Below are 26476 nucleotides of genomic sequence, written 5' to 3'. Positions count from 1 at the left end.
TTGGTATGGCCGTAAGCCATTACGATAGTGCAGAGTACAACATGTACCCAACAAAGGGTCTCCATAACGCCTAACCCTGTGACACCCGGACCGACCCGGCATTTTTCCCCCCGAAAAAAGCACAAGTCCCTCAGGGTACCAGAACAGCAGATCTGCATCCCCGGCGGACAACGGGTTAACTAACCTGGACCAGCGTGACCAGACCAGTCCCGTGTCCTAACCACGCCGACATGCCCACTCCAGGAGAGGGGGTAGGTATGCGTGTCGATCTAAAACATGAAAAGAGGGCGCCACCCAGACGGTCCCATTTGGACCGTGCTCAGTGGCCCACCCCAAGGGCGTGAGACCCCTCTACCTATGCTCTGATCTATTCCGTTAACATCCCCCAGATATGAACGAGAATTCATCGAGACAACCTAGTAAACTGGCGCTCGGAAGAGACAAAACTCCATCCCAGTTGCCCTATAAAAACGCTGTTTTAACAAGCAACCAAGGCGCACTTAGCCCCTGCGTGATTCTTTAACAGAAACACACCGAGCCAGCACTATGTATGCGTCGAGACCCAAACACATCAATGGATAGTCTAGCAAGACACCAAACATTGTTCCTCCAAGTCGCCTGGGAGAACGACACGGAGCCGTCGTGCTTCATGTACCTTCCTCTTTTTATTCAAAAAAGAAAGAAACACAGACTGACAGGCAATACACAGTGCAATACTCCAATTCAGCCATTGGTAATTCAGCCGTTGGGTGGGGGGCGCTGTTGAGCGGGCCTGTGACCGGACCTGAAAGCGCCCCTACACTGCGGCTCTGCAGCTGCATATGCTTCTCGCAAAATCCAGCATCCAGCCCCGCTGCCCAGCCGTCGTTATCAGAACACTACACACATATCATAATGTTCACAGAAAACTGTAGTTGATCACCAGGTATGTTTTATTAACGTAGAATAATTCATATAAGAAAAACGATAGGGAAATATCTTACCTTTCTCCACTGGTTAAAAATACCAGGAACTGAAATTGAAACTTGCTGTGCGCCGCGGTGATATGTGTTTATTATGAAATGACAATTGTGTGTTGACACGCGCACTGCGCGAAGCCTCCTAAATAACTTTTTCCAGTTTGCACATATCTATTATCTATGACTAATTCTATCTATTTTTAGGGGCAAATGCAAGTGAAATAGTCGCGCTGTGGTTACATGACGTCATTGCTATTTTAGAGCTGCTCTACCGGTTACACTGTATAGTCAAAATCCATACCGTAGAGCAAATTCATACCGTTTATACCGTATACCGTTTATACCGTCCACCCCTAATACACACTCAATAATCGAATTGAATCGAATACACACACAATAGAGCAGAACTCCTTTTTGAAGTTCTACTCACCTTGACAATCTGAGGAGGAGGCTCTGAACTCTGAGGAGGCTCCCTCACAGGGAAGGAGAGTCCGAACTCACAGAAGGCGCGAGGAGGAGCTTCGTGAGGAGGAGCTCTGACAACTCCCTGAAACAGATCCATAACATGGACCTGAACAACTCACGGAAGTCTTACCAACAGAGACGCGCACAGTGACATACTCTATGGCGAGGGAATTTCTGCGGTGCACACGCCCAATCTTCCAGGGCGTGGGACCAGGAAACCCCCCCCCCCCCCCCCTCTTACCCTGTAACGTGCCGAACAGCAACGTGACAGGAACCTTGAAGGACAGGAGGTTTTAACCCCTGACCAATCAGAAAAGGGGAGGAAAGGATTACCAGTTCACCCCTTTACGACCCCACACCCATGATACGATGTAATGACAAATAGAGCATGACAGTCATATTCTACTACATGAAGTATCTAACAGCTTCACATAGCTCATGCGCTAACCTGCTATCTGATTTTTACTAAGGAAAAAACACAGAATAGAGAGGGCCCCCTTTAAGAGCCCTGGTACCAGACTTACACATGTGCTTCTGTGGCCAACCTAACCCAGTTGTAGATCACAAGACACACACAACCCTTTATCACAACAAAAAATGGCAAGTACACTCTCTACAGAGGAACGCCGTTTTTCATAACGAGAGAATACAGAATCCTCGATTATGTATTGGCCACAGGCCTTGCTAAGCACACACGATAAGTGACCAAACAATCATTTCTTTAGGAAAATATAGTTTCTCAAGCGGTTAGCACAACCCCAGCAATCAAGCTGAGGGTTACATCGTATCCCCACAAACACAGTGACACAATATATTGTAAACAACATGTCTGAGAGGAGGGTGGGGAAGCCCCAGGGAACCAGGGGGATCACCCCTCCTTCCTTACCCTTGATACGACCAAGTTGAACAGGTAACCCTGTTAATATGTGAACACACTGTTCATTGTCATTACAGGCTGAGAAGGAATTCATTCCTCAATCATATGTCACTAAGCATAGCTTTATAGGTTAATTAACCCCCTTAGTTCAGGGCTGTACAGTGCGACATATATATCGCACGTGCTACAGCAACATCCGTCTGTGCGATGAATGGATTTACTTCAGTAGCACTGGTGCGATAGGCATTCGGTTCATATAGATACTCTTATTTTGAAAATCCTGTCGCAGGTCTCATTTCTGCCCAAGCGCAGCTCCAGCTATAATAACTCTGGCTCCGACAGCTAGCAACGCTCAGTTCGTTTCGATACTCTTATTTTGAAAATAAGAATAATGTGTGTCGTGACTCATATCCGCTCGGCTCAGCTCACAACACGGCAGGACTCGTCTCCAGCAGTAGCATCTGGAACGCGGACATTGAAACAGAGCAAGGAGAGTGTTTTCGCGACGCAAAACAAATCCCTGCTGTTTTATTCAGCAACGGGTCAAATGCATATAACATGCTTTGCAATCCTCGCCATTCCTTTATGACCACGTCGTGTTAAAGTCCGAAAGTAACGTTACGTTAGCGTAAGCTAACAACAAGCTGTTCAGAGCCATATAGAGAACAGCAGACGGGCAGAGTGGGGAGAGGGGGCAGACATTCTCCCTTCTCTGTGTGTGTGTGTGTGTGTGTGTGTGTGTGTGCGTTTGGAAAGATCAGATGAAGTCAGACGAGTATATTATATTGATAGTAAATGTACTGAGGGTGGACACTAGATAATGTTGATATTTAAACATAAAAAATACAATACATAATAAATGTATTCATGATCATGCAACATAAAACGGTTGCGTGTTGTGAGTTCAAAAACATTTAACTTAAAGTTTAAAGCTCAATATATCAAAACGTGGCACTTTACAGTGAACAGGAGGTCTATGTGTATTAAAAACAATAGATTGTTTTTCCTTTAAAAGTCTGGAAGAGGTCAAAAATAAAAATGTCAAATGATATTTCCGTTGCCTTTTTTGAGTTGATCTAAATGTTACCGATTGTGTTAAATGGGCTTATTATGATATCGTCTCATATCGATTGCAGGCACCTGCATCGTATCATATCGTGGCATATATCAGCAAATATCGTATCGTATCGTGATGAAACTGGTGATTCCCACCCCTAGTAGAGTCCATACACCCAACAACAAATCCCATAATTCCTTACACGTAATGTGTCTGGCTGTGTGACGTCAACTTGTCAGCATGAAAATGACAGCCAAACATGGCACTGCAACTAAATAACACAAATACAATAGGCACATTTGTGACTGTTACAAATATAACACGTTTTATACTTGTGCTACAAGATTTTGGCCTGTGCTACAAAACTATCAACCTCTGTAGCACCAGTGCTATGTGCAAAAAAAGTTAACGTACAGCCCTGCCTTAGTTGTGAGTTCACGTTATATGAACACACATGTTCTCATCACAACAACCCGATGTCTATGGAGAGAGAAGCTATACCAGTGACAAGACAATTCACACACAACACGCGTCGTATCCTCAATGTATTGCAGCAACACACGTTTTGGAAAACATCGTTATTACAAAACATTTAGAAGGGAAGGAAAGAAGAAGTGTTTAAGATCCGGTCGGGACCTTCCTACCCTGAACGCAGGCCAAGCGAACTGCAAACTGGCTAACGGGGCACCGAAGTTGAACACAGCATCCCTGTGTTGACGATGAGGGTAACGTTGTTGCGCCACCCAGCCGCTATGTTTCTCCATGTTTGACGCAGTCCTCGCTGGCAGGGCTCCGGTGTAGGTTCGACTAACATCCTCTGTCAAAGATGACGTCGTAGTCAGAGTGTTTAAGGCATGTTATAGTCATAAAAACGTTCAACAGTGTAGCATTAAGCTAACAGCCAATCGACTGATAGCAACAAGCTAACGTTTACTAGCCTGGTAAACACAGCGAGCTAACGCCGCAGCTAACAGCTGACTGGCTAACACAGTAGGCCACAACTAGCACGCAAGCTAAGCAGCTATCACATGAACTGTACACACATAACAAGCCACACTTCAGACAGGCCGCTGTCCAAGTCCCTCCCTAAGAGGGAAAAGAAAAAGAATGTCAGAACACAGTTGTCAACGGTGATCCAGACATACAGCGGGGCCAGCACAGTTCCCATTTTGGGTTGCAGCCGACTTTGAGCATGGAACTCCCGATAAAGAAGATCCTATGCCCACATTTCCTCGTTAGGGTATACTTTCATTTGTATATGAAAGATGGGGCCTGCACGGGACAGAGAAGCATCCGCTCGAGAATCCTGGGATCACCAGGTCCTGGTCGGGGCCCACTAGATTGACCATCATGGGCGTCAGACCAAGATCCTCCGACCGCCGTTTAAGCCGAGCAGAGGACCCCAGCCTGAAGTCGGCGTTTCGTAAATTGTCAGCTAACCCCCACAGCATCAACAACAACCAGAGCTCGCAAGCAAAACAGTACATACCCAACCTGGAAACCACCGCTTCTCACAACAGTCGGTGCGTCCTACAGTCCAGCTGTGTTGCCGGAGGGCAACCCCATCCAGCCGCAGCAAGGAGGACTGTAGCTGGGGAGCATGTCAGCGGCGTGAGCTCCTAATACGAAAAAGCCGTTGAAGGTCGGAATGACCTCCAGTAACGAAGACAATATCGCCGTATTTTCTCGAAAATAGTGAGAGAGAAAATAAAGATATGATGTCAACGTATCTTCTTTTGTTTTCCAACTTTCTTCTACTAACAACCTCGTCAAGTGGGGATCTACCAAAGGCACTTCCTTGTGGTGAAAGTGAAGAAGGAGGCGAGTAGGTGACCACACACCTGCTTATGAAGGTAAGCGGAAGGGGGTGTGGTCAGACGAATATGGGCATGTAAAGGTACATGGTGGAATTTTTTATTCAGTGCTCGTGCACGAAGTGAAGTACAGTGCTACTGGTGCTGAGCGAAGCCTTAACGAAACAGAACCTTCTGTAGTGTGGTAGTGAAAGGTTAACCGTCTGTAGTGTGATAGTGAAAGGTTAACCGTCTGTAGTATGGTAGTGAAAGTGTTAACCTTCTGAGTGTGGTAGTTAAAGGTTAACCGTCTGTAGTGTGGTAGTGAAAGGTTAACCTTCTGTAGTGTGGTAGTTAAAGGGTTAAAGTTCAGGTGGGCTTCCAGAGGAAGTGGGACAGGAAGACCACCATTGCCATGCAACAGGAATCCACACACGGAAACAGACGGCCCATGGACATGAAAACAAGTGTTGCTTTGTCACAGGACCAACCAACCCAAAACTACAAAAACGCTGCTCAAGGGAGCTCAGCCAGAGCAGGCCAATGATGTGGTCTGGTGTCTCATTTGGTGAGCATGTGTACTGATTTGGTGATCTTGTGTACTGATTTGGTGATCTTGTGTACTGATTTGGTGATTGTGCGTACTGATCTGGTGATCTTGTGTACTGATTTGGTGATTGTGTGTACTGATTTGGTGATCTTGTGTACTGATTTGGTGATTGTGTGTACTGATCTGGTGATCTTGTGTACTGATTTGGTGATCTTGTGTACTGATCTGGTGATCTTGTGTACTGATTCAGTGATCATGTGTACTGATTTGGTGATCTTGTGTACTGATTTGGTGAGAGAGCTCCTAGTGGGAGGAGAGAGCAAGATGTGCTTCCTGGTTGAGAGCTCCTAGCGGGAGGAGAGAGCAAGATGTGCTTCCTGGTTGAGAGCTCCTAGCGGGAGGAGAGAGCAAGATGTGCTTCCTGGTTGAGAGCTCCTAGCGGGAGGAGAGAGCAGGATGTGCTTCCTGGTTGAGAGCTCCTAGCGGGAGGAGAGAGAAGGATGTGCTTCCTGGTTGAGAGCTCCTAGCGGGAGGAGAGAGCAGGATGTGCTTCCTGGTTGAGAGCTCCTAGCGGGAGGAGAGAGCAGGATGTGCTTCCTGGTTGAGAGCTCCTAGCGGGAGGAGAGAGCAGGATGTGCTTCCTGGTTGAGAGCTCCTAGCGGGAGGAGAGAGCAGGATGTGCTTCCTGGTTGAGAGCTCCTAGCGGGAGGAGAGAGCAGGATGTGCTTCCTGGTTGAGAGCTCCTAGTGGGAGGAGAGAGAAGGATGTACTTCCTGGTTGAGAGCTCCTAGCGGGAGGAGAGAGAAGGATGTACTTCCTGGTTGAGAGCGCCTAGCGGGAGGAGAGAGCAAGATGTGCTTCCTGGTTGAGAGCTCCTAGTGGGAGGAGAGAGCAAGATGTGCTTCCTGGTTGAGAGCTCCTAGTGGGAGGAGAGAGCAGGACGTGCTTCCTGGTTGAGAGCTCCTAGCGGTAGGAGAGAGAAGGATGTACTTCCTGGTTGAGAGCTCCTAGCGGGAGGAGAGAGAAGGATGTACTTCCTGGTTGAGAGCGCCTAGCGGGAGGAGAGAGCAAGATGTGCTTCCTGGTTGAGAGCTCCTAGTGGGAGGAGAGAGCAAGATGTGCTTCCTGGTTGAGAGCTCCTAGTGGGAGGAGAGAGCAGGACGTGCTTCCTGGTTGAGAGCTCCTAGCGGTAGGAGAGAGGCGTCTATACTTTCCGTAGCCGCATTTCTGCAGACCCCTCTCTGATTGGTTGAGCCCATTTCTGCAGACCCCTCTCTGATTGGCCGAGCGCGCACATGCGCATGAGCCGCGACAAGCTCCTCTAGCCAGGAATCGAAACTCCGTTAAGCTCCAGAGAGAGAGGCTGAAAACCCACAGTTCTTGACCGACGGATGGGAGCCGAATCCCGGATCAGAGTTTTCTCATGAATACCCCCAAAACATGGAGGTCGCAAACGCAATTTATACGCATGGAAGTATTGATTACGCCATAACGAATCATTAAAAAAATATACCGTTAACTGGAATATGTTGTGTGTGCCTTTACACATATGTTGGATTATGTAATTGGTTTGTCATTAAAAACCAATAATAATCGCTTGCATCGCCGGCTTCGCTGACCAGAGCTCTCTCAGATTCAAAGTTTTAATTGCAGCCTGGAACATACATGTTTCGGAACCAATGTGTAACTAGACAGTTACAATATAACATTTATATTAATTAACCCAGTTAATGCCTTAAGAGAAAGAGTCTGGTGGTCAATGTCACTTCGGATTGCTATACGGAAATGTTGTGTCTTACTAATAATAACTAATTCCTTGGTCAATAGAAGTCTCTGTGATACTTTCTGAATATGATTTGGGAACATCAAATGGGCAAGGTTATAATAGAAGAAAGACATTGTAAACAATATAATTAACTCTAGCGGGAGGAGAGAGCAAGATGTGCTTCCTGGTTGAGAGCTCCTAGCGGGAGGAGAGAGAAGGATGTACTTCCTGGTTGAGAGCTCCTAGCGGGAGGAGAGAGCAAGATGTGCTTCCTGGTTGAGAGCTCCTAGTGGGAGGAGAGAGCAAGATGTGCTTCCTGGTTGAGAGCTCCTAGTGGTAGGAGAGAGCAAGATGTGCTTCCTGGTTGAGAGCTCCTAGTGGTAGGAGAGAGCAGGACGTGCTTCCTGGTTGAGAGCTCCTAGTGGGAGGAGAGAGCAAGATGTGCTTCCTGGTTGAGAGCTCCTAGTGGGAGGAGAGAGCAAGATGTGCTTCCTGGTTGAGAGCTCCTAGTGGGAGGAGAGAGCAAGATGTGCTTCCTGGTTGAGAGCTCCTAGCGGGAGGAGAGAGCAAGATGTGCTTCCTGGTTGAGAGCTCCTAGTGGGAGGAGAGAGCAAGATGTGCTTCCTGGTTGAGAGCTCCTAGCGGGAGGAGAGAGCAAGATGTGCTTCCTGGTTGAGAGCTCCTAGTGGGAGGAGAGAGCAAGATGTGCTTCCTGGTTGAGAGGCGTTATTTTTTTCCGTAGCCGCATTTTGCGGAGACGCTCTCCGATTGGCCACTGACATGTGCGCCCAATTGCGTGACAAGCTGTGTCTTTGCCCATTTCCGCGTCGAACAGCAGCAAACTACCTAACGCCTAGTTTATCACTGGTTAAGCTTAGGCGACTCTTTCGAAGTTGGTTAAGGTTAGAGTTTGGAATCAGGGCTGGTGTTCTATCGCCCTAATCTAAGACAAACTCTAACCTTAACCAACTTCGAAAGAGTGCCTAAGCTTAACCGGTGTAGAAACAGGCGTCACACGATTGGGCGCACCAGAAACGTCAGTGGCCAATCAGAGAGCGTCTCCGCAAAATACGGCTATGGAAAAAAATTACGCGGTTGAGAGCTCCTAGCGGGAGGAGAGAGCAAGATGTACTTCCTGGTTGAGAGCTCCTAGCGGGAGGAGAGAGAAGGATGTACTTCCTGGTTGAGAGCTCCTAGTGGTAGGAGAGAGCAGGACGTGTAGAGAGAAGCAGGCAATATCACCTCCTGGTTTGGGAATAGCACCGCACAAGACTGCAGCAGACTACAGAGAGTGGCCCGCTCAGCCGAACGCACAATTGGAGGTGGGCTTCCCACTCTCCAAGACATTTACAACAAGCGTTGCAAAAATAAGGCTAAGAGAATTAAAAAAGAAAGGCAAGCGATACCGGAGTCTCATGGCCAGTACAGAGAGACTCAGAAGGAGCTTCTATCCCATAGGTGTCAAACTCACGGCCCGCGGGCCAAATGCGGCCCGCCACGTCATTTGATGTGGCCCCCCAAGAGCTCAGAAAAAAAAAAAGAAAAAAAAATCATTAATATTGGGTTAAAAAATAGCAGTGTTAAAATAATTGTGGGTTAATGCGTTAATAAAGCTTTAACTTTGACAGCCTTAGTTATTACACATTCTTACACATACATGTATGTTGATGAAGTAACAAAGGAAAAAAGCCAAAAGCACTTACTCCTCAGACATTCTTTGACAATTTTACAGCCCAAAATACAAAAAAGATCCAGGCGGAATAGGTAACAAAGGGTTGAAGAAATATTGTCTGAACTGTCAGATGCAAACTGGCTGTGTGACATAACCGAGCATCTCGCTCAATTGAATAAGAAGCTGTAGGGACGCAAACAAGTCCCACCCAAAACTTGACCAATATAGTTGTGAACTGAGACAACCCTTATTTTGTTATTTTTGAGTACAGTTACAGTTGTGTGTTCATGCAGACACATAATAGCAATTTCATTACGAATTGAAAATGGGGGACCCTGATGTAAACAAGTCGAAAGTCTTTCTCTGGTCTGCATCCCCTTAACAATTGTGTGTATTGAGCTGTACTGTACTGTACCCATTCTGCAATCTGTTAATTAAAGTTAGGTTGTGTGCAGCCATTTGTTTTTGTAACATCTGCTACATCTGTCCCACGTGTTCCTTGCAGCTCACAGTTGTTAGTTCTGCCCCTCTTGACTGTGACAAAAAGGTTTTGAACAAACTTAATGTCATAGCTTGTATTTGATGATATTCTTCTTTGTTATTTACTTGAATGGTTTGATCATTGATTGATGGAGTAATATGGGGTTCTGATAAACTAAAATTATTTGTTAAAATAACATAAGCTAACATATATTTTTACATTTATGCAAATGCATATGCAATATGTATAACTTGAATCAGTAATAAATACAGAAACAACATGTTTAACAATATGTAAATGTGTAGCTACATTTATTTTACATTACATTAACATTTATACGGTATTTGGCCCTTTGAGGGCAACCATAATGCTGATGTGGCGGCGGCCCTCTGTGAAAATGAGTTTGACACCCCTATCCCCAGGCTATCAGGATGCTCAATGACAATCAATGAAAATAACACTATAACAAACCATCAAATACACTCACAGCACACTAGGGATGGGAATCGAAAACCGGTTCCCATTGGGAGCCAGTTCCTAATTGTCCGATTCCTGGAATCGCATGCCTCTGTGACTATCGATTCCTCTTATCGCTGCCAGGTTTTTCTGACAGTTGCGCATTTCAAAACAATAACGTTAGCGCCACGCATGTAGCCATGGCAGACTATTTGATTCCTTAAGGGCTTGAAATTGCCTGGGTTTTGGTCATATGCTCCCGAAATGCTCCCGCTGTTTGACTGTTTCTAAGTACAGTGATTGAAAACTACTCGAATGCTTTAGAACCGAGTCATTTATTTATTTCTGGGCCGTGGAGCTAACGCTAGCTAACCAATCCCATACAGACACACAGAGAGAGATAACAGCTGACAGCAGGTAGTACAGGTACAAATAAAAAAAAGGGGGTGGGGGCTGTTGTGTAAACCTTGTACTCTTTAGTTCACATATAATAAGAGACGGAGGGTTGACTTTACCAGTAGGTAAGTCAGGAAGTACCGTGCAACATACAAACATGTCCGTGTAGCAACACGAGCCAATACCTTACAGGACAGGGGCGAGCGGGGACCGGGGAGAGAGCTCTGTGTGTGTGTGTGTGTGTGTGTGTGTGTGTGTGTGTGTGTGTGTGTGTGTGTGTGTGTGTGTGTGTGTGTGTGTGTGTGTGTGTGTGTGTGTGTGTGTGTGTGTGTGTGTGTGTGTGTGTGTGTGTGTGTGTGCACGCTGGTCTTCAAGACCAGAGACAGAGAAGTCAGAGGAATAACGACTTGTTGAATGCAACTACGTTTCAATAGATTAAATTAGTTAATAGAATCTCAAATACATTATTTTATTTAAGTGTAGGCTATAGTTAAATTTTTTTTTTTTTTTTTACAGTTTTTGTATTTTTCTGACATGGGGGCTCAACAATAAATGACAATCAGAAATGTCAAGTTGCATTTTGTTATTCTAACCAGCTTAGTTGTGTTGCATTTCCAATGTATTTATTTAAATTATAAATATATCAGGGATCGATAAGGGAATCGATAATGGAATCGTATCAATAAAATCTTATCAATTCCCATCCCTACAGCACACACATCCACACGTACACACTCACTTTAATAAACAACTCACTGTAGCACCCACTTTACCCACTTTAGACACTTTATATTGATTGGTATACTGGTATTTGTATATTTTTTAGTTTGATTGATTGATTGATTGATTGATTGATTGATTGATTGAAAACTGTATTAACAGATTGCAGAATGGGTACAGTACAGTACAGTACAGCTCAATACATACAATTGTTAAGGGGATGCATACCAGAGAAAGACTTTCGTCTTGTTTACATCAGGGTCCCCCATTTTCAATTCATCATTGAGATTTGCACAACTCAACACAACTCAACTCATACCTCATTGCACCTCACCACCACAAGGTGGCACCACAAGCAAGTTGTACTGTATTGTACTGTATGTGAACTCAGTTACCTTTCTCTACTCTGCACTGTATATTGAACATTTTTGTTTTGTTTACACTTGTTTACATACTTGACTTTCTACTCTATACTTATATTATACTTTTTATACATATCCTTTTATATAGCACACTCTCAGGAGCAAAGCGGAAAGAAGCATTTCATATAAAAGTATTCTGTATTTCTATATGACAACTAATAAAGAAACTTGAACTTGAAACTTGAGACGGTTTGGTTGGGTCTTTCCCGGAGGCTCCGTTGTTGTTGACAATAAGAAATATGAAGCACTTTCTAAAATGCAGTCAAGGAGGCGAGGAAGCTGAGGGGAGGGACTGAAATCCCTCTTCATCCAGTGGAGATCGGGAATAAGGACTTTTATCCAAGCACTGCTGCCTGTGAGACAGCCTGGCTTCATACAACAGCTCAGAGAGAGAGAGAGAGAGAGATAGAGATAGAGATAGAGATAGAGATAGAGATAGAGATAGAGATAGAGAGAGAGAGAGAGATAGAGATAGAGATAGAGATAGAGATAGAGATAGAGATAGAGATAGAGATAGAGATAGAGAGAGAGAGAGAGAGAGAGAGAGAGAGAGAGAGAGAGAGAGAGAGAGAGAGAGAGAGAGCGAGAGAGAGAGAGAGAGAGAGAGAGAGAGAAAGAGAGATAAAAAGAGAGAGAGAGAGCGAGAGAGAGAGAGAGAGAGAGAGAGAGAGAGAGAGAGAGAGAGAGAGAGAGAGAGAGAGGAGAGAGAGAGAGAGAGCGATAGAACGAGACAGCCTGACTTCATACAGAGCTCAGGACATGTTGTCTGATTGGCTGCACATACACAGCCAGAGACACACAGCCAGAGACACACAACCACACAACCACATACACACAACCACACACACACACACACACACACACACAGAGACTCAAAAGTGTGTGTGTGTGGGTGAGTGTGTGTGCATGAGTGTGTATGTGTGTGTGTGTACGCATGAGTGTGTGTGTGTGCACATGAGTGTGTGTGCACATGAGTGTGTGTGTGTGCGTGCGTGCGTGTAGTGACGAACACATTTACTTAGTCACTAGCAGGGTTTCCGTTGTCCGGTAATTAACGTTTTCTTACCGGGAAAATCTGTTGAAGTCCGACATATTTAAATCTCTCCGGTCATAATGTCCTGTGAAAATAATTCCCTCTAAGCACAATTTGAATTGTATTAAAATAGGCTCAAATGAAATAGCCTATGCGATGAACGAAACAATTGTTACATTTGTTTCATTGTTGCTTCACTCTGATAAAGCGCGGCTAGAGCACGCTCGGATTGAATGTTTTTTTTCTTTCTTTTGTATTGAGCCTGCCAGCCTGGCCACCATAACGGCAAACAGCTATACGAGCGAGAGAGAGATGGCCAAACAGCTAACCTTAACAAATATTTTATGAAACCAAGCAGGTCTAATAATGACAACGATGTGTGTTCCTATATGTAGGGAGTTAGGCAACGCTCTAAAAGCTGTCTGCTGGATGAGAATTCTATTCTACACAACGGTCTTCATTAGATAAACCAATAGATACAAACCTATTCTGGTTAAACCTTCCTGGTTAAATAAAGGTTAAATAAAAAAAAAAATTAATTGTGTATGACAAAATAAATATGGGCTGTTTTAAATTGTGTGAATAGTTGTTGTGAGTACTCGCACTATGTTTCAATATAATCCGTTTTACCATGCATTCATTATAAACACAGACATAAGGTGTCCACCGTGCTCAGAACGTCAAATTCTATCAACACTTTTTAAGCTCCGGCCAAAATGCGTGGTGACGTGTTGACCAATTTCGGAGGGGGATCCCAATGATATATCAATAAAAACGTACCGTCAGTTCATGTCCAAGGGATATGTTCACTCGCACAGCAAATTTCACCGCAGTTCCTGGCATTTTTAACCAGTGGAGAAAGGTAAGAGAGATTTCCCTATCGTTTTTCTTATATGAATTATTCAACCTACGTTAATAAAACATACCTGGTGATCAACTACAGTTTGCTGTGAACATTATGATATGTGTGTAGTGTTCTGATACAACGATTATTGGTGAAGCGATGTCGAAATTAATTTGGGGTGTGACAGCTGCTGCAGCGCGAGCCTGTGGTTTGCTGATGAGAATGGCGGGCGGGAGCTTGATTCTGGATTAGCGTATCGCTTCGTTGGGAGGCGGAGATAGTCATTGGATTCGACAAATCACACAACGTTTAGATTTCAGTGAACCCCACATGATAATGCTGCCGTCTCAGTAGTGCCAAATTTCTCAGTTCTTCGCTTGATATAATTAATACAAATGTCCAATATAACAGAATTCGTTAGCTCATAAAAATGTGATTATAACAGACTGCTGTTTAATGTCGGGCCGACTGCCCACAGACGGAAATTCCCCTATTTGATTTCAAGTCAGCAGCAGCACGTGAGTCTACGACAGGACTTATTTTATTTGGAATATAATGTATACGCAAAAGTTATTATAAATCTACATGCCTTGAGGATGTCATTCTTTATATAGCCTGCCTATCAATTGTTTTTAAGCTCAATAAACTCTGACCGGAATTTCTCCCATTTGTCAGGGAGATTGAAATCTTACAGGACACGGAGACCGGCACCAATATTTTCGAACGGAAACCCTGGTGTCTAGGTGTATGTTTCTGTGTGTGTGTGTGTGTGTGCGTGTGTATATGTGTGTGTGTGTGTGTGTGTGTGTGTGTGTGTGTGTGTGTGTGTGTGTGTGTGCGTGTGTATATGTGTGTGTGTGTATAATGTGTGTGTGTGTGTGTGTGTGTAGTGACTAACCCATTTACTTAGTAGCAAAACAATGTGTCTCTGAGTGTATGTTTGTGTGTGTGTGTGCGTGTGTATGCGTGTGTACAGTATGTGTGTGTGTGCATGTGTGTGTGTGTGTGTGTATGTATGTGTGTATGTGTGTGTGTGTGCGTGTGTGTATGTATGTGTGTGTGTGTGTGTATGTATGTGTATGTATGTGTGTGTGTGTCCTAGCCAGCTCCCCTGCAGAGCAGCACCGTACCACCTACTGCAATAATAATAACGGATTTTTTTCTTTTTAAATCCAATTTACGATTTGAATCGATATTTTTCTCTTGAAAACTAGAAACTCCAAGGAAATCATTAAAATAACATTTGTTTTTATTTGACACAAAATGTATCAAACCAAGATGAATTTCCCTATTGGGATTGAAGTGCAAACCTAACTTTCACCAAACTTCACTTAAAAAATAAATAATAATAATACCATATATAATATATATATATATACCGGTATATAAAAGGTTACTCTTGATCAAACAAAGATGAATGTCCATATTGGGATTAATAGTGCAATAAGTAGCTTTTTCACCAAACTTCACTTAAAACAAATAAAAGGTGCCTCTTGATCATCAAACAAGAATGAATTTCCCTATTGGGATTAATAAAGTGCAAATCTAACTTTCACCAAACATCACTTTTAGTCAAATAAAATGTGACTCTTAAAACATTTTTTATTTATTATTATTATTATTTTGTATCGCTTTTAATTTTTCAAAATCGTCCTAAATCATTCATTCGAATTAATCGATAATTGCCCAGCCCTAGTGCTAACGTAATAGAGTAACATAGGTCTGAACTTGAGTTGTAGAAAAACTTGTTACTCAAGTTTTTCTGTAGTAGTTACTAGTTAGTAGTCCAGAGGTAGTATTTCCCCAGAAGGTGGTATGGCACCCGAGATCCATAGCCTGAAGCATTATGTAGTACATGTCCAAATTTCATAAAGATCCATTCAGAAATGAGTGATTAGGAGTGATTTTGGTCAACTGTGTACAAAAGAAAAACTGAGTTTTCTCATAGACTTCAATTCATTCTGCTGTTTTTCTCTTCCTGTTTTCGCTCGTTCGTTTTTTGTTTGTTTTTTAGATTCATACATCCCCACGTGGTGTTTCATTGGTAAGCCACACTCATTGGCTACATAACGATCCATAATAATTTTCGAGATCGGATCTAGATTGGCGGAACTACTGCGCCAAAAGTCGGGAGTGGTATTTTGCGCAATACCGTGTACTTTGCACAAGCCTCAAATACCGGCATGTAACTCAAGAACCGCTTTTGTCGGATTTTGTCACTATCGACAGGCAACAAATAAGCCTTCAATTCGATATATATATTGTATTACAAAATATGCACACCCGAGCCACTAGGGGTCGCCAAAGTGCCGGTGGGCAAATCATCCTAAAAACGTCCCATAGTGGGTCGGCGCATGTTAATAAAGACTGAATTCGTTTTGAGCTGGTAGATTGACAGTTATTACATTAGAAACAAAATGTAAATGCAGTTTCAGAACATGACAGAAACAGCCCTTTTCCACCTCAAGAACCTTACCCATCATTATCACTCTCCGCTGCTGAAACACTGGTAGTAATAATAATAATAATAATAATAATAATAATAATAATAATAATAATAATAATAATAATAATAATAATAATAATAATAATAATAATAATAATAATAATAATAATAATAATAATAATAATATTTTATTTGGTGGCGCCTTTCAGGACACCCAAGGTCACCTTACAGATCAGAACACTGGTCCATCACTCTCACTCTCTGCTGAAACACTGGTCCATCTCTATCACTCTGCTGAAACACTGGTCCATCACTCTCACTCTGCTGCTGAAACACTGGGCCATCATTATCACTCTCTGCTGAAACACTGGTCCATCTCTATCACTCTCTGCTGAAACACTGGTCCATCATTATCACTCTCTGCTGAAACACTGGTCCATCACTCTCACTCTCTGCTGAAACACTGATCCATCTCTATCACTCTCTGCTGAAACACTGGTCCAACATTATCACTCTCTGCTGAAACACTGGTCCATCACTCTCACTCTCTGCTGAAACACTGGTCCATCACTCTCACTCTCTGCTGAAACACTGGTCCATCACTCTCACTCTCTGCTGAAACACTGGTCCATCACTCTCACTCTCTGCTGAAACACTGGTCCATCTCTATCACTCTCTGCTGAAACACTGGTCCAACATTATCACTATCTGCTGAAACACTGGTCCATCACTCTCACTCTCTGCTGAAACACTGGTCCATCACTCTCACTCTCTGCTGAAACACTGGTCCATCACTCTCACTCTCTGCTGAAACACTGGTCCATCACTCTCACTCTCTGCTGAAACACTGGTCCATCACTCTCACTCTCTGCTGAAACACTGGTCCATCACTCTCACTCTCTGCTGAAACACTGGTCCATCACTCTCACTCTCTGCTGAAACACTGGTCCATCACTATCCCTCTGCTGCTGAAACACTGGGCCATCATTATCACTCTCTGCTGAAACACTGGTCCATCTCTATCACTCTCTGCTGAAACACTGGTCCATCTCTATCACTCTCTGCTGAAACACTGGTCCATCTCTATCACTCTCTGCTGAAACACTGGTCCATCATTATCACTCTCTGCTGAAACACTGGTCCATCACTATCACTCTCTGCTGAAACACTGGTCCATCACTATCACTCTCTGCTGAAACACTGGTCCATCACTCTCACTCTCTGCTGAAACACTGGTCCATCACTCTCACTCTGCTGCTGAAACACTGGTCCATCACTATCCCTCTCTGCTGAAACACTGGTCCATCACTCTCACTCTGCTGCTGAAACACTGGGCCATCATTATCACTCTCTGCTGAAACACTGGTCCATCTCTATCACTCTCTGCTGAAACACTGGTCCATCACTCGCACTCTCTGCTGAAACACTGGGCCATCATTATCACTCTCTGCTGAAACACTGGTCCATCTCTATCACTCTCTGCTGAAACACTGGTCCATCACTCTCACTCTGCTGCTGAAACACAGGGCCATCATTATCACTCTCTGCTGAAACACTGGTCCATCACTCTCACTCTGCTGCTGAAACACTGGTCCATCACTCTCACTCTGCTGCTGAAACACTGGTCGCTCACTCTCTGCTGAAACACTGGTCCATCACTCTCACTCTCTGCTGAAACACTGGTCGCTCACTCTCTGCTGAAACACTGGTCCATCACTCTCACTCTCTGCTGAAACACTGGTCCATCACTCTCACTCTCTGCTGAAACACTGGTCCATCACTCTCACTCTCTGCTGAAACACTGGTCCATCACTCTCACTCTCTGCTGAAACACTGGTCCATCACTCTCACTCTCTGCTGAAACACTGGGCCATCATTATCACTCTCTGCTGAAACACTGGTCCATCTCTATCACTCTGCTGAAACACTGGTCCATCTCTATCACTCTCTGCTGAAACACTGGTCCATCACTCTCACTCTCTGCTGAAACACTGGTCCATCACTATCACTCTCTGCTGAAACACTGATCCATCACTCTCACTCTCTGCTGAAACACTGGTCCATCACTCTCACTCTCTGCTGAAACACTGGTCCATCACTCTCACTCTGCTGCTGAAACACTGGGCCATCATTATCACTCTCTGCTGAAACACTGGTCCATCACTCTCACTCTCTGCTGAAACACTGGGCCATCATTATCACTCTCTGCTGAAACACTGGTCCATCTCTATCACTCTCTGCTGAAACACTGGTCCATCTCTATCACTCTCTGCTGAAACACTGGTCCATCACTCTCACTCTGCTGCTGAAACACTGGTCCATCACTCTCACTCTCTGCTGAAACACTGGTCCATCACTCTCACTCTGCTGCTGAAACACAGGGCCATCATTATCACTCTCTGCTGAAACACTGGTCCATCACTCTCACTCTCTGCTGAAACACTGGTCCATCTCTATCACTCTCTGCTGAAACACTGGTCCATCACTCTCACTCTGCTGCTGAAACACTGGTCCATCACTCTCACTCTGCTGCTGAAACACTGGTCCATCATTATCACTCTCTGCTGAAACACTGGTCCATCTCTATCACTCTCTGCTGAAACACTGGTCCATCACTCTCACTCTCTGCTGAAACACTGGTCCATCACTCTCACTCTCTGCTGAAACACTGGTCCATCACTCTCACTATCTGCTGAAACACTGGTCCATCACTCTCACTCTCTGCTGCTGAAACACTGGTCCATCTTTGTCACTCTGCTGAAACACTGGTCCATCACTATCACTCTCTGCTGAAACACTGGTCCATCCTATCACTCTCTGCTGAAACACTGGTCCATCTCTATCACTCTCTGCTGAAACACTGGTCCATCACTATCACTCTTTGCTGAAACACTGGTCCATCTCTATCACTCTCTGCTGAAACACTGGTCCATCACTATCACTCTCTGCTGAAACACTGGTCGCTCACTCTCACTCTCTGCTGAAACACTGGTCCAACATTATCACTCTCTGCTGAAACACTGGTCCATCACTCTCACTCTCTGCTGAAACACTGGTCCATCACTCTCACTCTCTGCTGAAACACTGGTCGCTCACTCTCTGCTGAAACACTGGTCCATCACTCTCACTCTCTGCTGAAACACTGGTCTCTCACTCTCTGCTGAAACACTGGTCCATCACTCTCACTCTCTGCTGAAACACTGGTTCATCACTCTCACTCTCTGCTGAAACACTGGTCCATCACTCTCACTCTCTGCTGAAACACTGGTCCATCACTTTCACTATCTGCTGCTGAAACACTGGGCCATCATTATCACTCTCTGCTGAAACACTGGTCCATCTCTATCACTCTCTGCTGAAACACTGGTCCATCACTCTCACTCTGCTGCTGAAACACTGGTCCATCACTCTCACTCTGAAACACTCCTCCATCACCTCTACCTCTCTACCTCCTCCATCACCTCTACCTCTGACCTCCTCCATCACCTCTACCTCTCTGACCTCCTCCTCCATCACCTCCACCTCTCTGACTTCCTCCATCACCTCCACCTCTCTACCTCCTCCACCACCTCTACCTCGCTGACCTCCTCCTCCATCACCTCTACCTCTCTGACCTCCTCCTCCATCACCTCTACCTCTCTGACCTCCTCCTCCATCACCTCTACCTCTCTGACCTCCTCCTCCATCACCTCTACCTCTCTGACCTCCTCCTCCATCACCTCTACCTCTCTGACCTCCTCCTCCATCACCTCTACCTCTCTGACCTCCTCCTCCTCCACCTCTACCTCTCTGACCTCCTCCTCCATCACCTCTACCTCTCTGACCTCCTCCTCCTCCATCACCTCTACCTCTCTGACCTCCTCCTCCATCACCTCTACCTCTCTGACCTCCTCCATCACCTCTACCTCTCTGACCTCCTCCTCCATCACCTCTACCTCTCTGTCCTCCTCCATCACCTCTACCTCTCTGACCTCCTCCTCCTCCTCCATCACCTCTACCTCTCTGACCTCCTCCTCCATCACCCTACATATCTGACCTCCTCCATCACCTCTACCTCTCTGACCTCCTCCTCCATCACCTCTACCTCTCTGACCTCCTCCTCCATCACCTCTACCTCTCTACCTCCTCCATCACCTCTACCTCTCTGACCTCCTCCTCCATCACCTCTACCCCTCTGACCTCCTCCTCCTCCACCTCTACCTCTCTGACCTCCTCCTCCATCACCTCTACCTCTCTGACCTCCTCCTCCACCTCCTCTACCTCTCTGACCTCCTCCTCCATCACCTCTACCTCTCTGACCTCCTCCATCACCTCTACCTCTCTGACCTCCTCCATCACCTCTACCTCTCTGACCTCCTCCTCCACCTCCTCTACCTCTCTGACCTCCTCCTCCATCACCTCTACCTCTCTGACCTCCTCCTCCATCACCTCTATCTCTCTGACCTCCTCCTCCACCACCTCTATCTCTCTGACCTCCTCCTCCATCACCTCTATCTCTACCTCCATCACCTCTACCTCTCTGACCTCCTCCTCCACCACCTCTATCTCTCTGACCTCCTCCTCCATCACCTCTATCTCTACCTCCATCACCTCTACCTCTCTGACCTCCTCCTCCATCACCTCTACCAATCTGACCTCCTCCTCCATCACCTCTACCTCTACCTCCATCACCTCTACCTCTCTGACCTCCTCCTCCACCACCTCTATCTCTCTGACCTCCTCCTCCATCACCTCTATCTCTCTGACCTCCTCCTCCACCACCTCTATCTCTCTGACCTCCTCCTCCACCACCTCTATCTCTCTGACCTCCTCCTCCACCACCTCTATCTCTCTGACCTCCTCCTCCATCACCTCTATCTCTACCTCCATCACCTCTACCTCTCTGACCTCCTCCTCCATCACCTCTACCAATCTGACCTCCTCCTCCATCACCTCTACCTCTACCTCCATCACCTCTACCTCTCTGACCTCCTCCTCCTCCATCACCTCTACCTCTCTGACCTCCTCCTCCTCCATCACCTCTACCTCTCTGACCTCCTCCTCCATCACCTCTACCTCTCTGACCTCCTCCATCACCCCTACATATCTGACCTCCTCCATCACCTCTACCTCTCTGACCTCCTCCATCACCTCTACCTCTCTGACCTCCTCCTCCATCACCCCTACATATCTGACCTCCTCCATCACCCCACACCTCTCTGACCTCCTCCATCACCCCTACCTCTCCTCCATCACCTCTACCTCTCTGACCTCCTCCATCACCCCACACCTCTCTGACCTCCTCCATCACCCCTACATATCTGACCTCCTCCATCACCTCTACCTCTCTCACCTCCTCCATCACCCCTACCCAGGGCTCGAAATTGCGACCGAAATGGTCGCATATGCATATACATATGAAATTGTATCTGTGCGACCTCAAAATATAATTGGGAGCATTCGTGCGAGTGCAAATAATTGTTCTGGTGCAACCTCCTATCCCCCCCCCCCCATCCCCGAACGTCCCTTTCTCTGTACATTCGCTAGTTTGTCACTCAGTATGCGCCTTGTGAGTTGACAGTGACCATTCTAGCCAATCAAACGTGAGCTTGACGTTCTTACATTTAATGCTGATTTTAGATTGGTTAAGATTAGCCTTCAAGCCTCGCTGTCTTCTCTCATCCTACAGCAAGTTGTTCACACGTCCGCACACGCTGCTCCCAGTGCTCGCATTGCCCCTGCCCCTCCCCCTCACAGACCCATCTAGTCAACATCTCTCATTCGCTCTGAAGAGAGCAGCTCCTCTTTCAACATCACTTAACAAAATGGCCCAGTAAACTATTCACTTTAGTTTAATGCACAAGGCGTTGTCTAACGTTATGTAGTTGGATAGCTACTGATAGCTCGTATCAACGGCTGATACCATCATTGGCATTAGTTTTTGCAGCTGTTGGCTAGCTAGCTAGCTAACGTTAGCTACCTAGCAACTGTAGCTAGCTAATATGGTCTGTGCTGGCTGGCTACCTTTTAATTCGCAATGGAGTGGAGCTAACTAACTGTACAAATCGATGTGATTGGCTGAGACTGTATTTTGTATGGTTGGCTGCCTGGCTGTTGTGGATTTGGGTAGCCAGCTGGCTGGCTGGCAGTTCATAGTGCAGTAGCTGGCTAGCTGGCTGGCAGTTCATAGTGCAGTAGCTGGCTAGCTGGCTGTTGTTGGCTGAAAGATCGAGTTTTCTCATAGCCGTGAGTAATCGATCAATCGATTACAAGCCCACCCCTACAGTATAAGCTATACAAAAAGAAAGTTTAATGTGACTGATCTAGTGAGCTAGAATCGGAATATTCCACCCATAAATGGCTAATGTCAAATGGAAGTATTTTATATTCTGTACTTAGTTTGAAAGTGGTCCGACAGTTCCCTCTGTGTGTAATACAGACAGTCTTCACATATTCATAAATAACACTTACAGAAAAGCTTATTGTGCACTGTAATAAAAGACGCTTTTATGTACCGAATACCGTGAAACCGTGGTATTTTTGCCCAAGATTATCGTACCCTCAAAATGTCATACATGTCTAGTCATACATGTCTAGTCTACACTATAGGCTACACTACTAGGTCTACACTATACTATAGTTTAAGGCTACTTTCACTGTTTTACTGCATTACAGTACTGTTATATTGTCGTTTTTTTTTTATCAATAAAAAAATATATATTACATATATATTGTTAGTGCTCCTTACATTTTGGTGGGTGCTCCTAAATTTGTACTGGTGCTCCCAACTTTTTGAAGTTGGAAGCACCAGTGCCCTGCCCCTACCTCTCTGACCTCCTCCATCACCACACCTTTAAAAAAAATTATCTTATATACACGGTTTACACTGCCTAATTAAACTTTTCTACTGTACTATAATTGTATTGCTATATTTATGTCTACTGTTACCCTACCCATACCTGTATGATGCCTGAATTTCCCCAAGGGGATCTATGAAGGAATATCTTATCTTCCATAACGCTCAGAGCCATTTATTGAGTTTGCACAGACATCCTAAATAGCTCAGTTAACATACGCGTCAATTAGGACCCAGTAATTAGGTGGCATCACACTCCTGAGGGCGTTTTCTAAACACATTGATTCTATTTTGATCTGTACTGCAGTGGGTAGCTAATCGTGTACTCCTTTACCACCTTTAATGAGTACGTAAACTATATCACCAACACTGTACCGTTCATTACACACACGCAGCCAATCTCCACCTCAACAAGATCATAAAACCTTTATTTGAAGAGGTTTTTTATGCTCTTCGCCGATGTAAACCTGAGCTTTGATGAGAGTTGTAATCTTGTACATTAATCCGCCATAAAGGTTTATCTATCGTCACTGTTCGATGAAAATCTTTAACTATGAAGGAACACAACACTCTAACTTACCATCTTTAGATAATAAAGTACTCAACCTCTACAGCAGGGGTGGCCAACCAGTGAGAGACCACAAAAAGAGCCACAAAAATTACTGCGGTACCACAAAGAGCCACACCATATACCAGCGTTTCTCAACCTTTTTTTCAGTCACGGCACCCTTCATGTGTTTATAGGTCTCACCCTCTGGCTTCTGAAGTTGCTAATGTCTTTTTTATTTGGGCCTCACAGGGTTAAAAGTACCCTGTGAGACCCACGGTTGCAAAATTACAAAATCACTTTTAGCCATTTAAAAAAAGAATGTTTGTTTAAAAAATGTTAAGCACATGTATAGTCAATTGGTCCTGTTGTTCAGCCTCACAATGCTATTTGATAGTAAATGTGTTTATATGTCCCACCCTCTGGCCTCTGAAGTTGCTAATGTCTTTTTAATTTGGGCCTCACAAGCTCACAATTACCTCTTAAGCCCGAGATATACAGTAAAAGTGTATATTTTCAGCATTACGTTTGTTTACCAATATTTTAACTGTTATTAGTGAAATATAAGATTATAGAAATCTCAGGGCATTGAGTCGGAAACCGGCGCATATTGACAGGAGGAAGTGGCACAGCCAAAAGTGAGTGTAGTCTTTTGAAGGAAGAGACTCAGGGCTTTCGAATTTCGAAAAACTACCCTACCCAGCTCACACCAGCCCCTGTCAATCATCTGACTTCTGGATTTACATTTTATTTCTCTTATTTTTGGGATTATCTCCCACAAACCTGAACGTTATTGCCATAAAACAGAATGCAGTTCGGTTCTCTACCTTTCTGTGAACGTCTTGCAAAAAACGGTGTTGCAATACGATGGGAAAATGGTGGAGAAATTTACATTATAAAAAAGATGGCAGAATTCAGTACTGTATCTACAAAACCTTCTGTTTAATCATCTTCCCTTTATTCATTTGCTTAGATTTTTCAGGTCTGGTCAATTTTAGCATGGTGTTATTCACAGTCAACGATAATTTTTTTTTTTTTTTTTTTTTAAATAGAATTGATATTCTCCTTTGGTTCATTACAATTTACTCAAGCCTAGTAACAGGACACACTATTTCTGACACTGATCCATATATGTCCCTAGATTCAGATACCAAGAACATGCAAATGGACCATTTAAAAAAAAAAAAAAATGTTTATTCTATGTCCTTATGGAGTGAGTGACACAAAAAAAGGGGGGGGGGGAAATAATTAAAAAAATATTATATATATTGTTTTTTATGGATGAAGAGCCGCATATTGACGGGCAAAGAGCCGCATGTGGCTCGCGAGCCGCGGGTTGGCCACCCCTGCTCTACAGTCTCTAACTATGAATCAACTCAACACTAACTTACCATCTTTAGATGATAAAATACTCAACCTCTACTGTCTTTAACTGTGAATGAACACAACACTCTAACTTACCATCTTTAGATAATAAAGTACTCAACCTCTACTGTCTTTAACTATGAATGACATATCACATAATACACAAACACACACACTAACAGAGACACAACCAACAGACACAATCATTATTACTACCTATCCTACCTGCACCCCCCCCCCCAACACACACACACACACACACACACACACATCATTATTACTACCTATCCTACCTGTACCCCCCCCCCAACACACACACACACATCATTATTACTACCTATCCTACCTGCACCCCCCCCCCCCCCCCAACACACACACACACACATCATTATTACTACCTATCCTACCTGCACCCCCCCCCCACCACACACACACACACACACATCATTATTACTACACTATCCTACCTGCACCCCCCCCCCCAACACACACACACACACATCATTATTACTACCTATCCTACCTGTACCCCCCCCCAACACACACACACACATCATTATTACTACCTATCCTACCTGTACCCCCCCCCAACACACACACACACACATCATTATTACTACCTATCCTACCTGCACCCCCCCCCCCCCCCCACACACACACACACACATCATTATTACTACCTATCCTACCTGTACCCCCCCCCCCCCAACACACACACACACATCATTATTACTACCTATCCAACCAGGGGATTCCCAGAGGAACACTTGACAGACACAGCGTGGGACCTACCAGACTCCCCAGCTTGGAGGAGGAGGAGTTGTTCCTGTGCTTGATGAGCAGACCACACGCCTCGTTGCCGGGGGCGTCTCTGTGGTTGCCATGGACACGAGGGCCCCCGGCCCCCTCGGACGAGGAGCGAAGGCGGCGCTCCATCCGCATCACTTCATGGTAGGGACTGACACCACTACTACACATAGAGGCCGAGGGGGGGGGGGGGGAGGGGGGAGAGGGGGGGGAGGGGAGGGGAGAGGGGGGGAGAGGGGAGGGAGAGAGAGGGGGAGAGGGAGAGGGGGAGGGGAGGGAGAGAGAGAGGGGGAGGGAGAGGGGGAGAGAGGGGAGGGAGGGGGGAGAGAGAGAGGGGAGGGGAGGAGAGGGAGAGGGGGGGGGCGGGGGGGAGATAGAGATGGGGGGCAGATAGAGAGAGATAAATAGGGGAGAGGAGACAGAGAGAGAGAGAGAGAGAGAGAGAGAGAGAGAGAGAGAGAGAGAGAGAGAGAGAGAGAGAGAGAGAAACAGGAAAAGAGGAGAGAAACAGAGCAGTTTACAGAGAGAGAGAAGAGAGAGAGAGAGAGAAGAGAGAGAGAAGAGAGAGAGAGAGAGAGAGGAGAGGGGGCAGGGAGAGGAGGGAGAGAAGAAAGAAGGAAACACATGATGAATCTGGCCTCATATAAACATATTAAAACATTATCAACAGCAATTCATATATTCCATCCATTAGCCTTTTTGGATACAAAGCACATCTATATGACACAAACAATGTCACTCACTCACTCACTCACTCACTCACTCACTCACTCACTCACTTGTGGTTAGCTGCTCTGCCCCTAGTGGCGGCTCACAGGCAATGCACGTCAGAGCTATGACACTATTAGGCGCATTCACACCGGGATTAATTGGTTCGGAATGTGAAAAATCTGTGCTCAGTTGGAACCCGAATTATTTTTGGTTTTTTCCTTGCGAACCATGACATCATCAGTGGCCGTGTCATATTCTAGGCTGTGAGGACAAGC

The 26476-nt window shown here is 45.2% G+C and overlaps 1 protein-coding gene across 1 annotated transcript in view; it reads right to left on the bottom strand.

Annotated features, from left to right (window-relative positions):
• ccser1 (coiled-coil serine-rich protein 1) overlaps positions 1-26476 on the bottom strand; it is a gene marked incomplete at both ends in the record, with an annotated part of 379715 nt that overhangs the window by 331829 nt on the left and 21410 nt on the right. The window contains one exon of the mRNA XM_084323183.1: positions 25476-25666. Within this exon, the coding sequence (XP_084179309.1) occupies positions 25476-25666 (191 nt within the window). The remainder of the gene's footprint in view (positions 1-25475; positions 25667-26476) is intronic.

Source organism: Notolepis coatsorum, assembly GCF_963971535.1.
Source record: "Notolepis coatsorum genome assembly, chromosome: 10".
In the NCBI taxonomy this organism is placed as follows: Eukaryota; Metazoa; Chordata; class Actinopteri; order Aulopiformes; family Paralepididae; genus Notolepis; species Notolepis coatsorum.
Note: the sequence above shows the minus strand (reverse complement) of the source record. Positions and strands in the feature narration are given on the sequence as shown.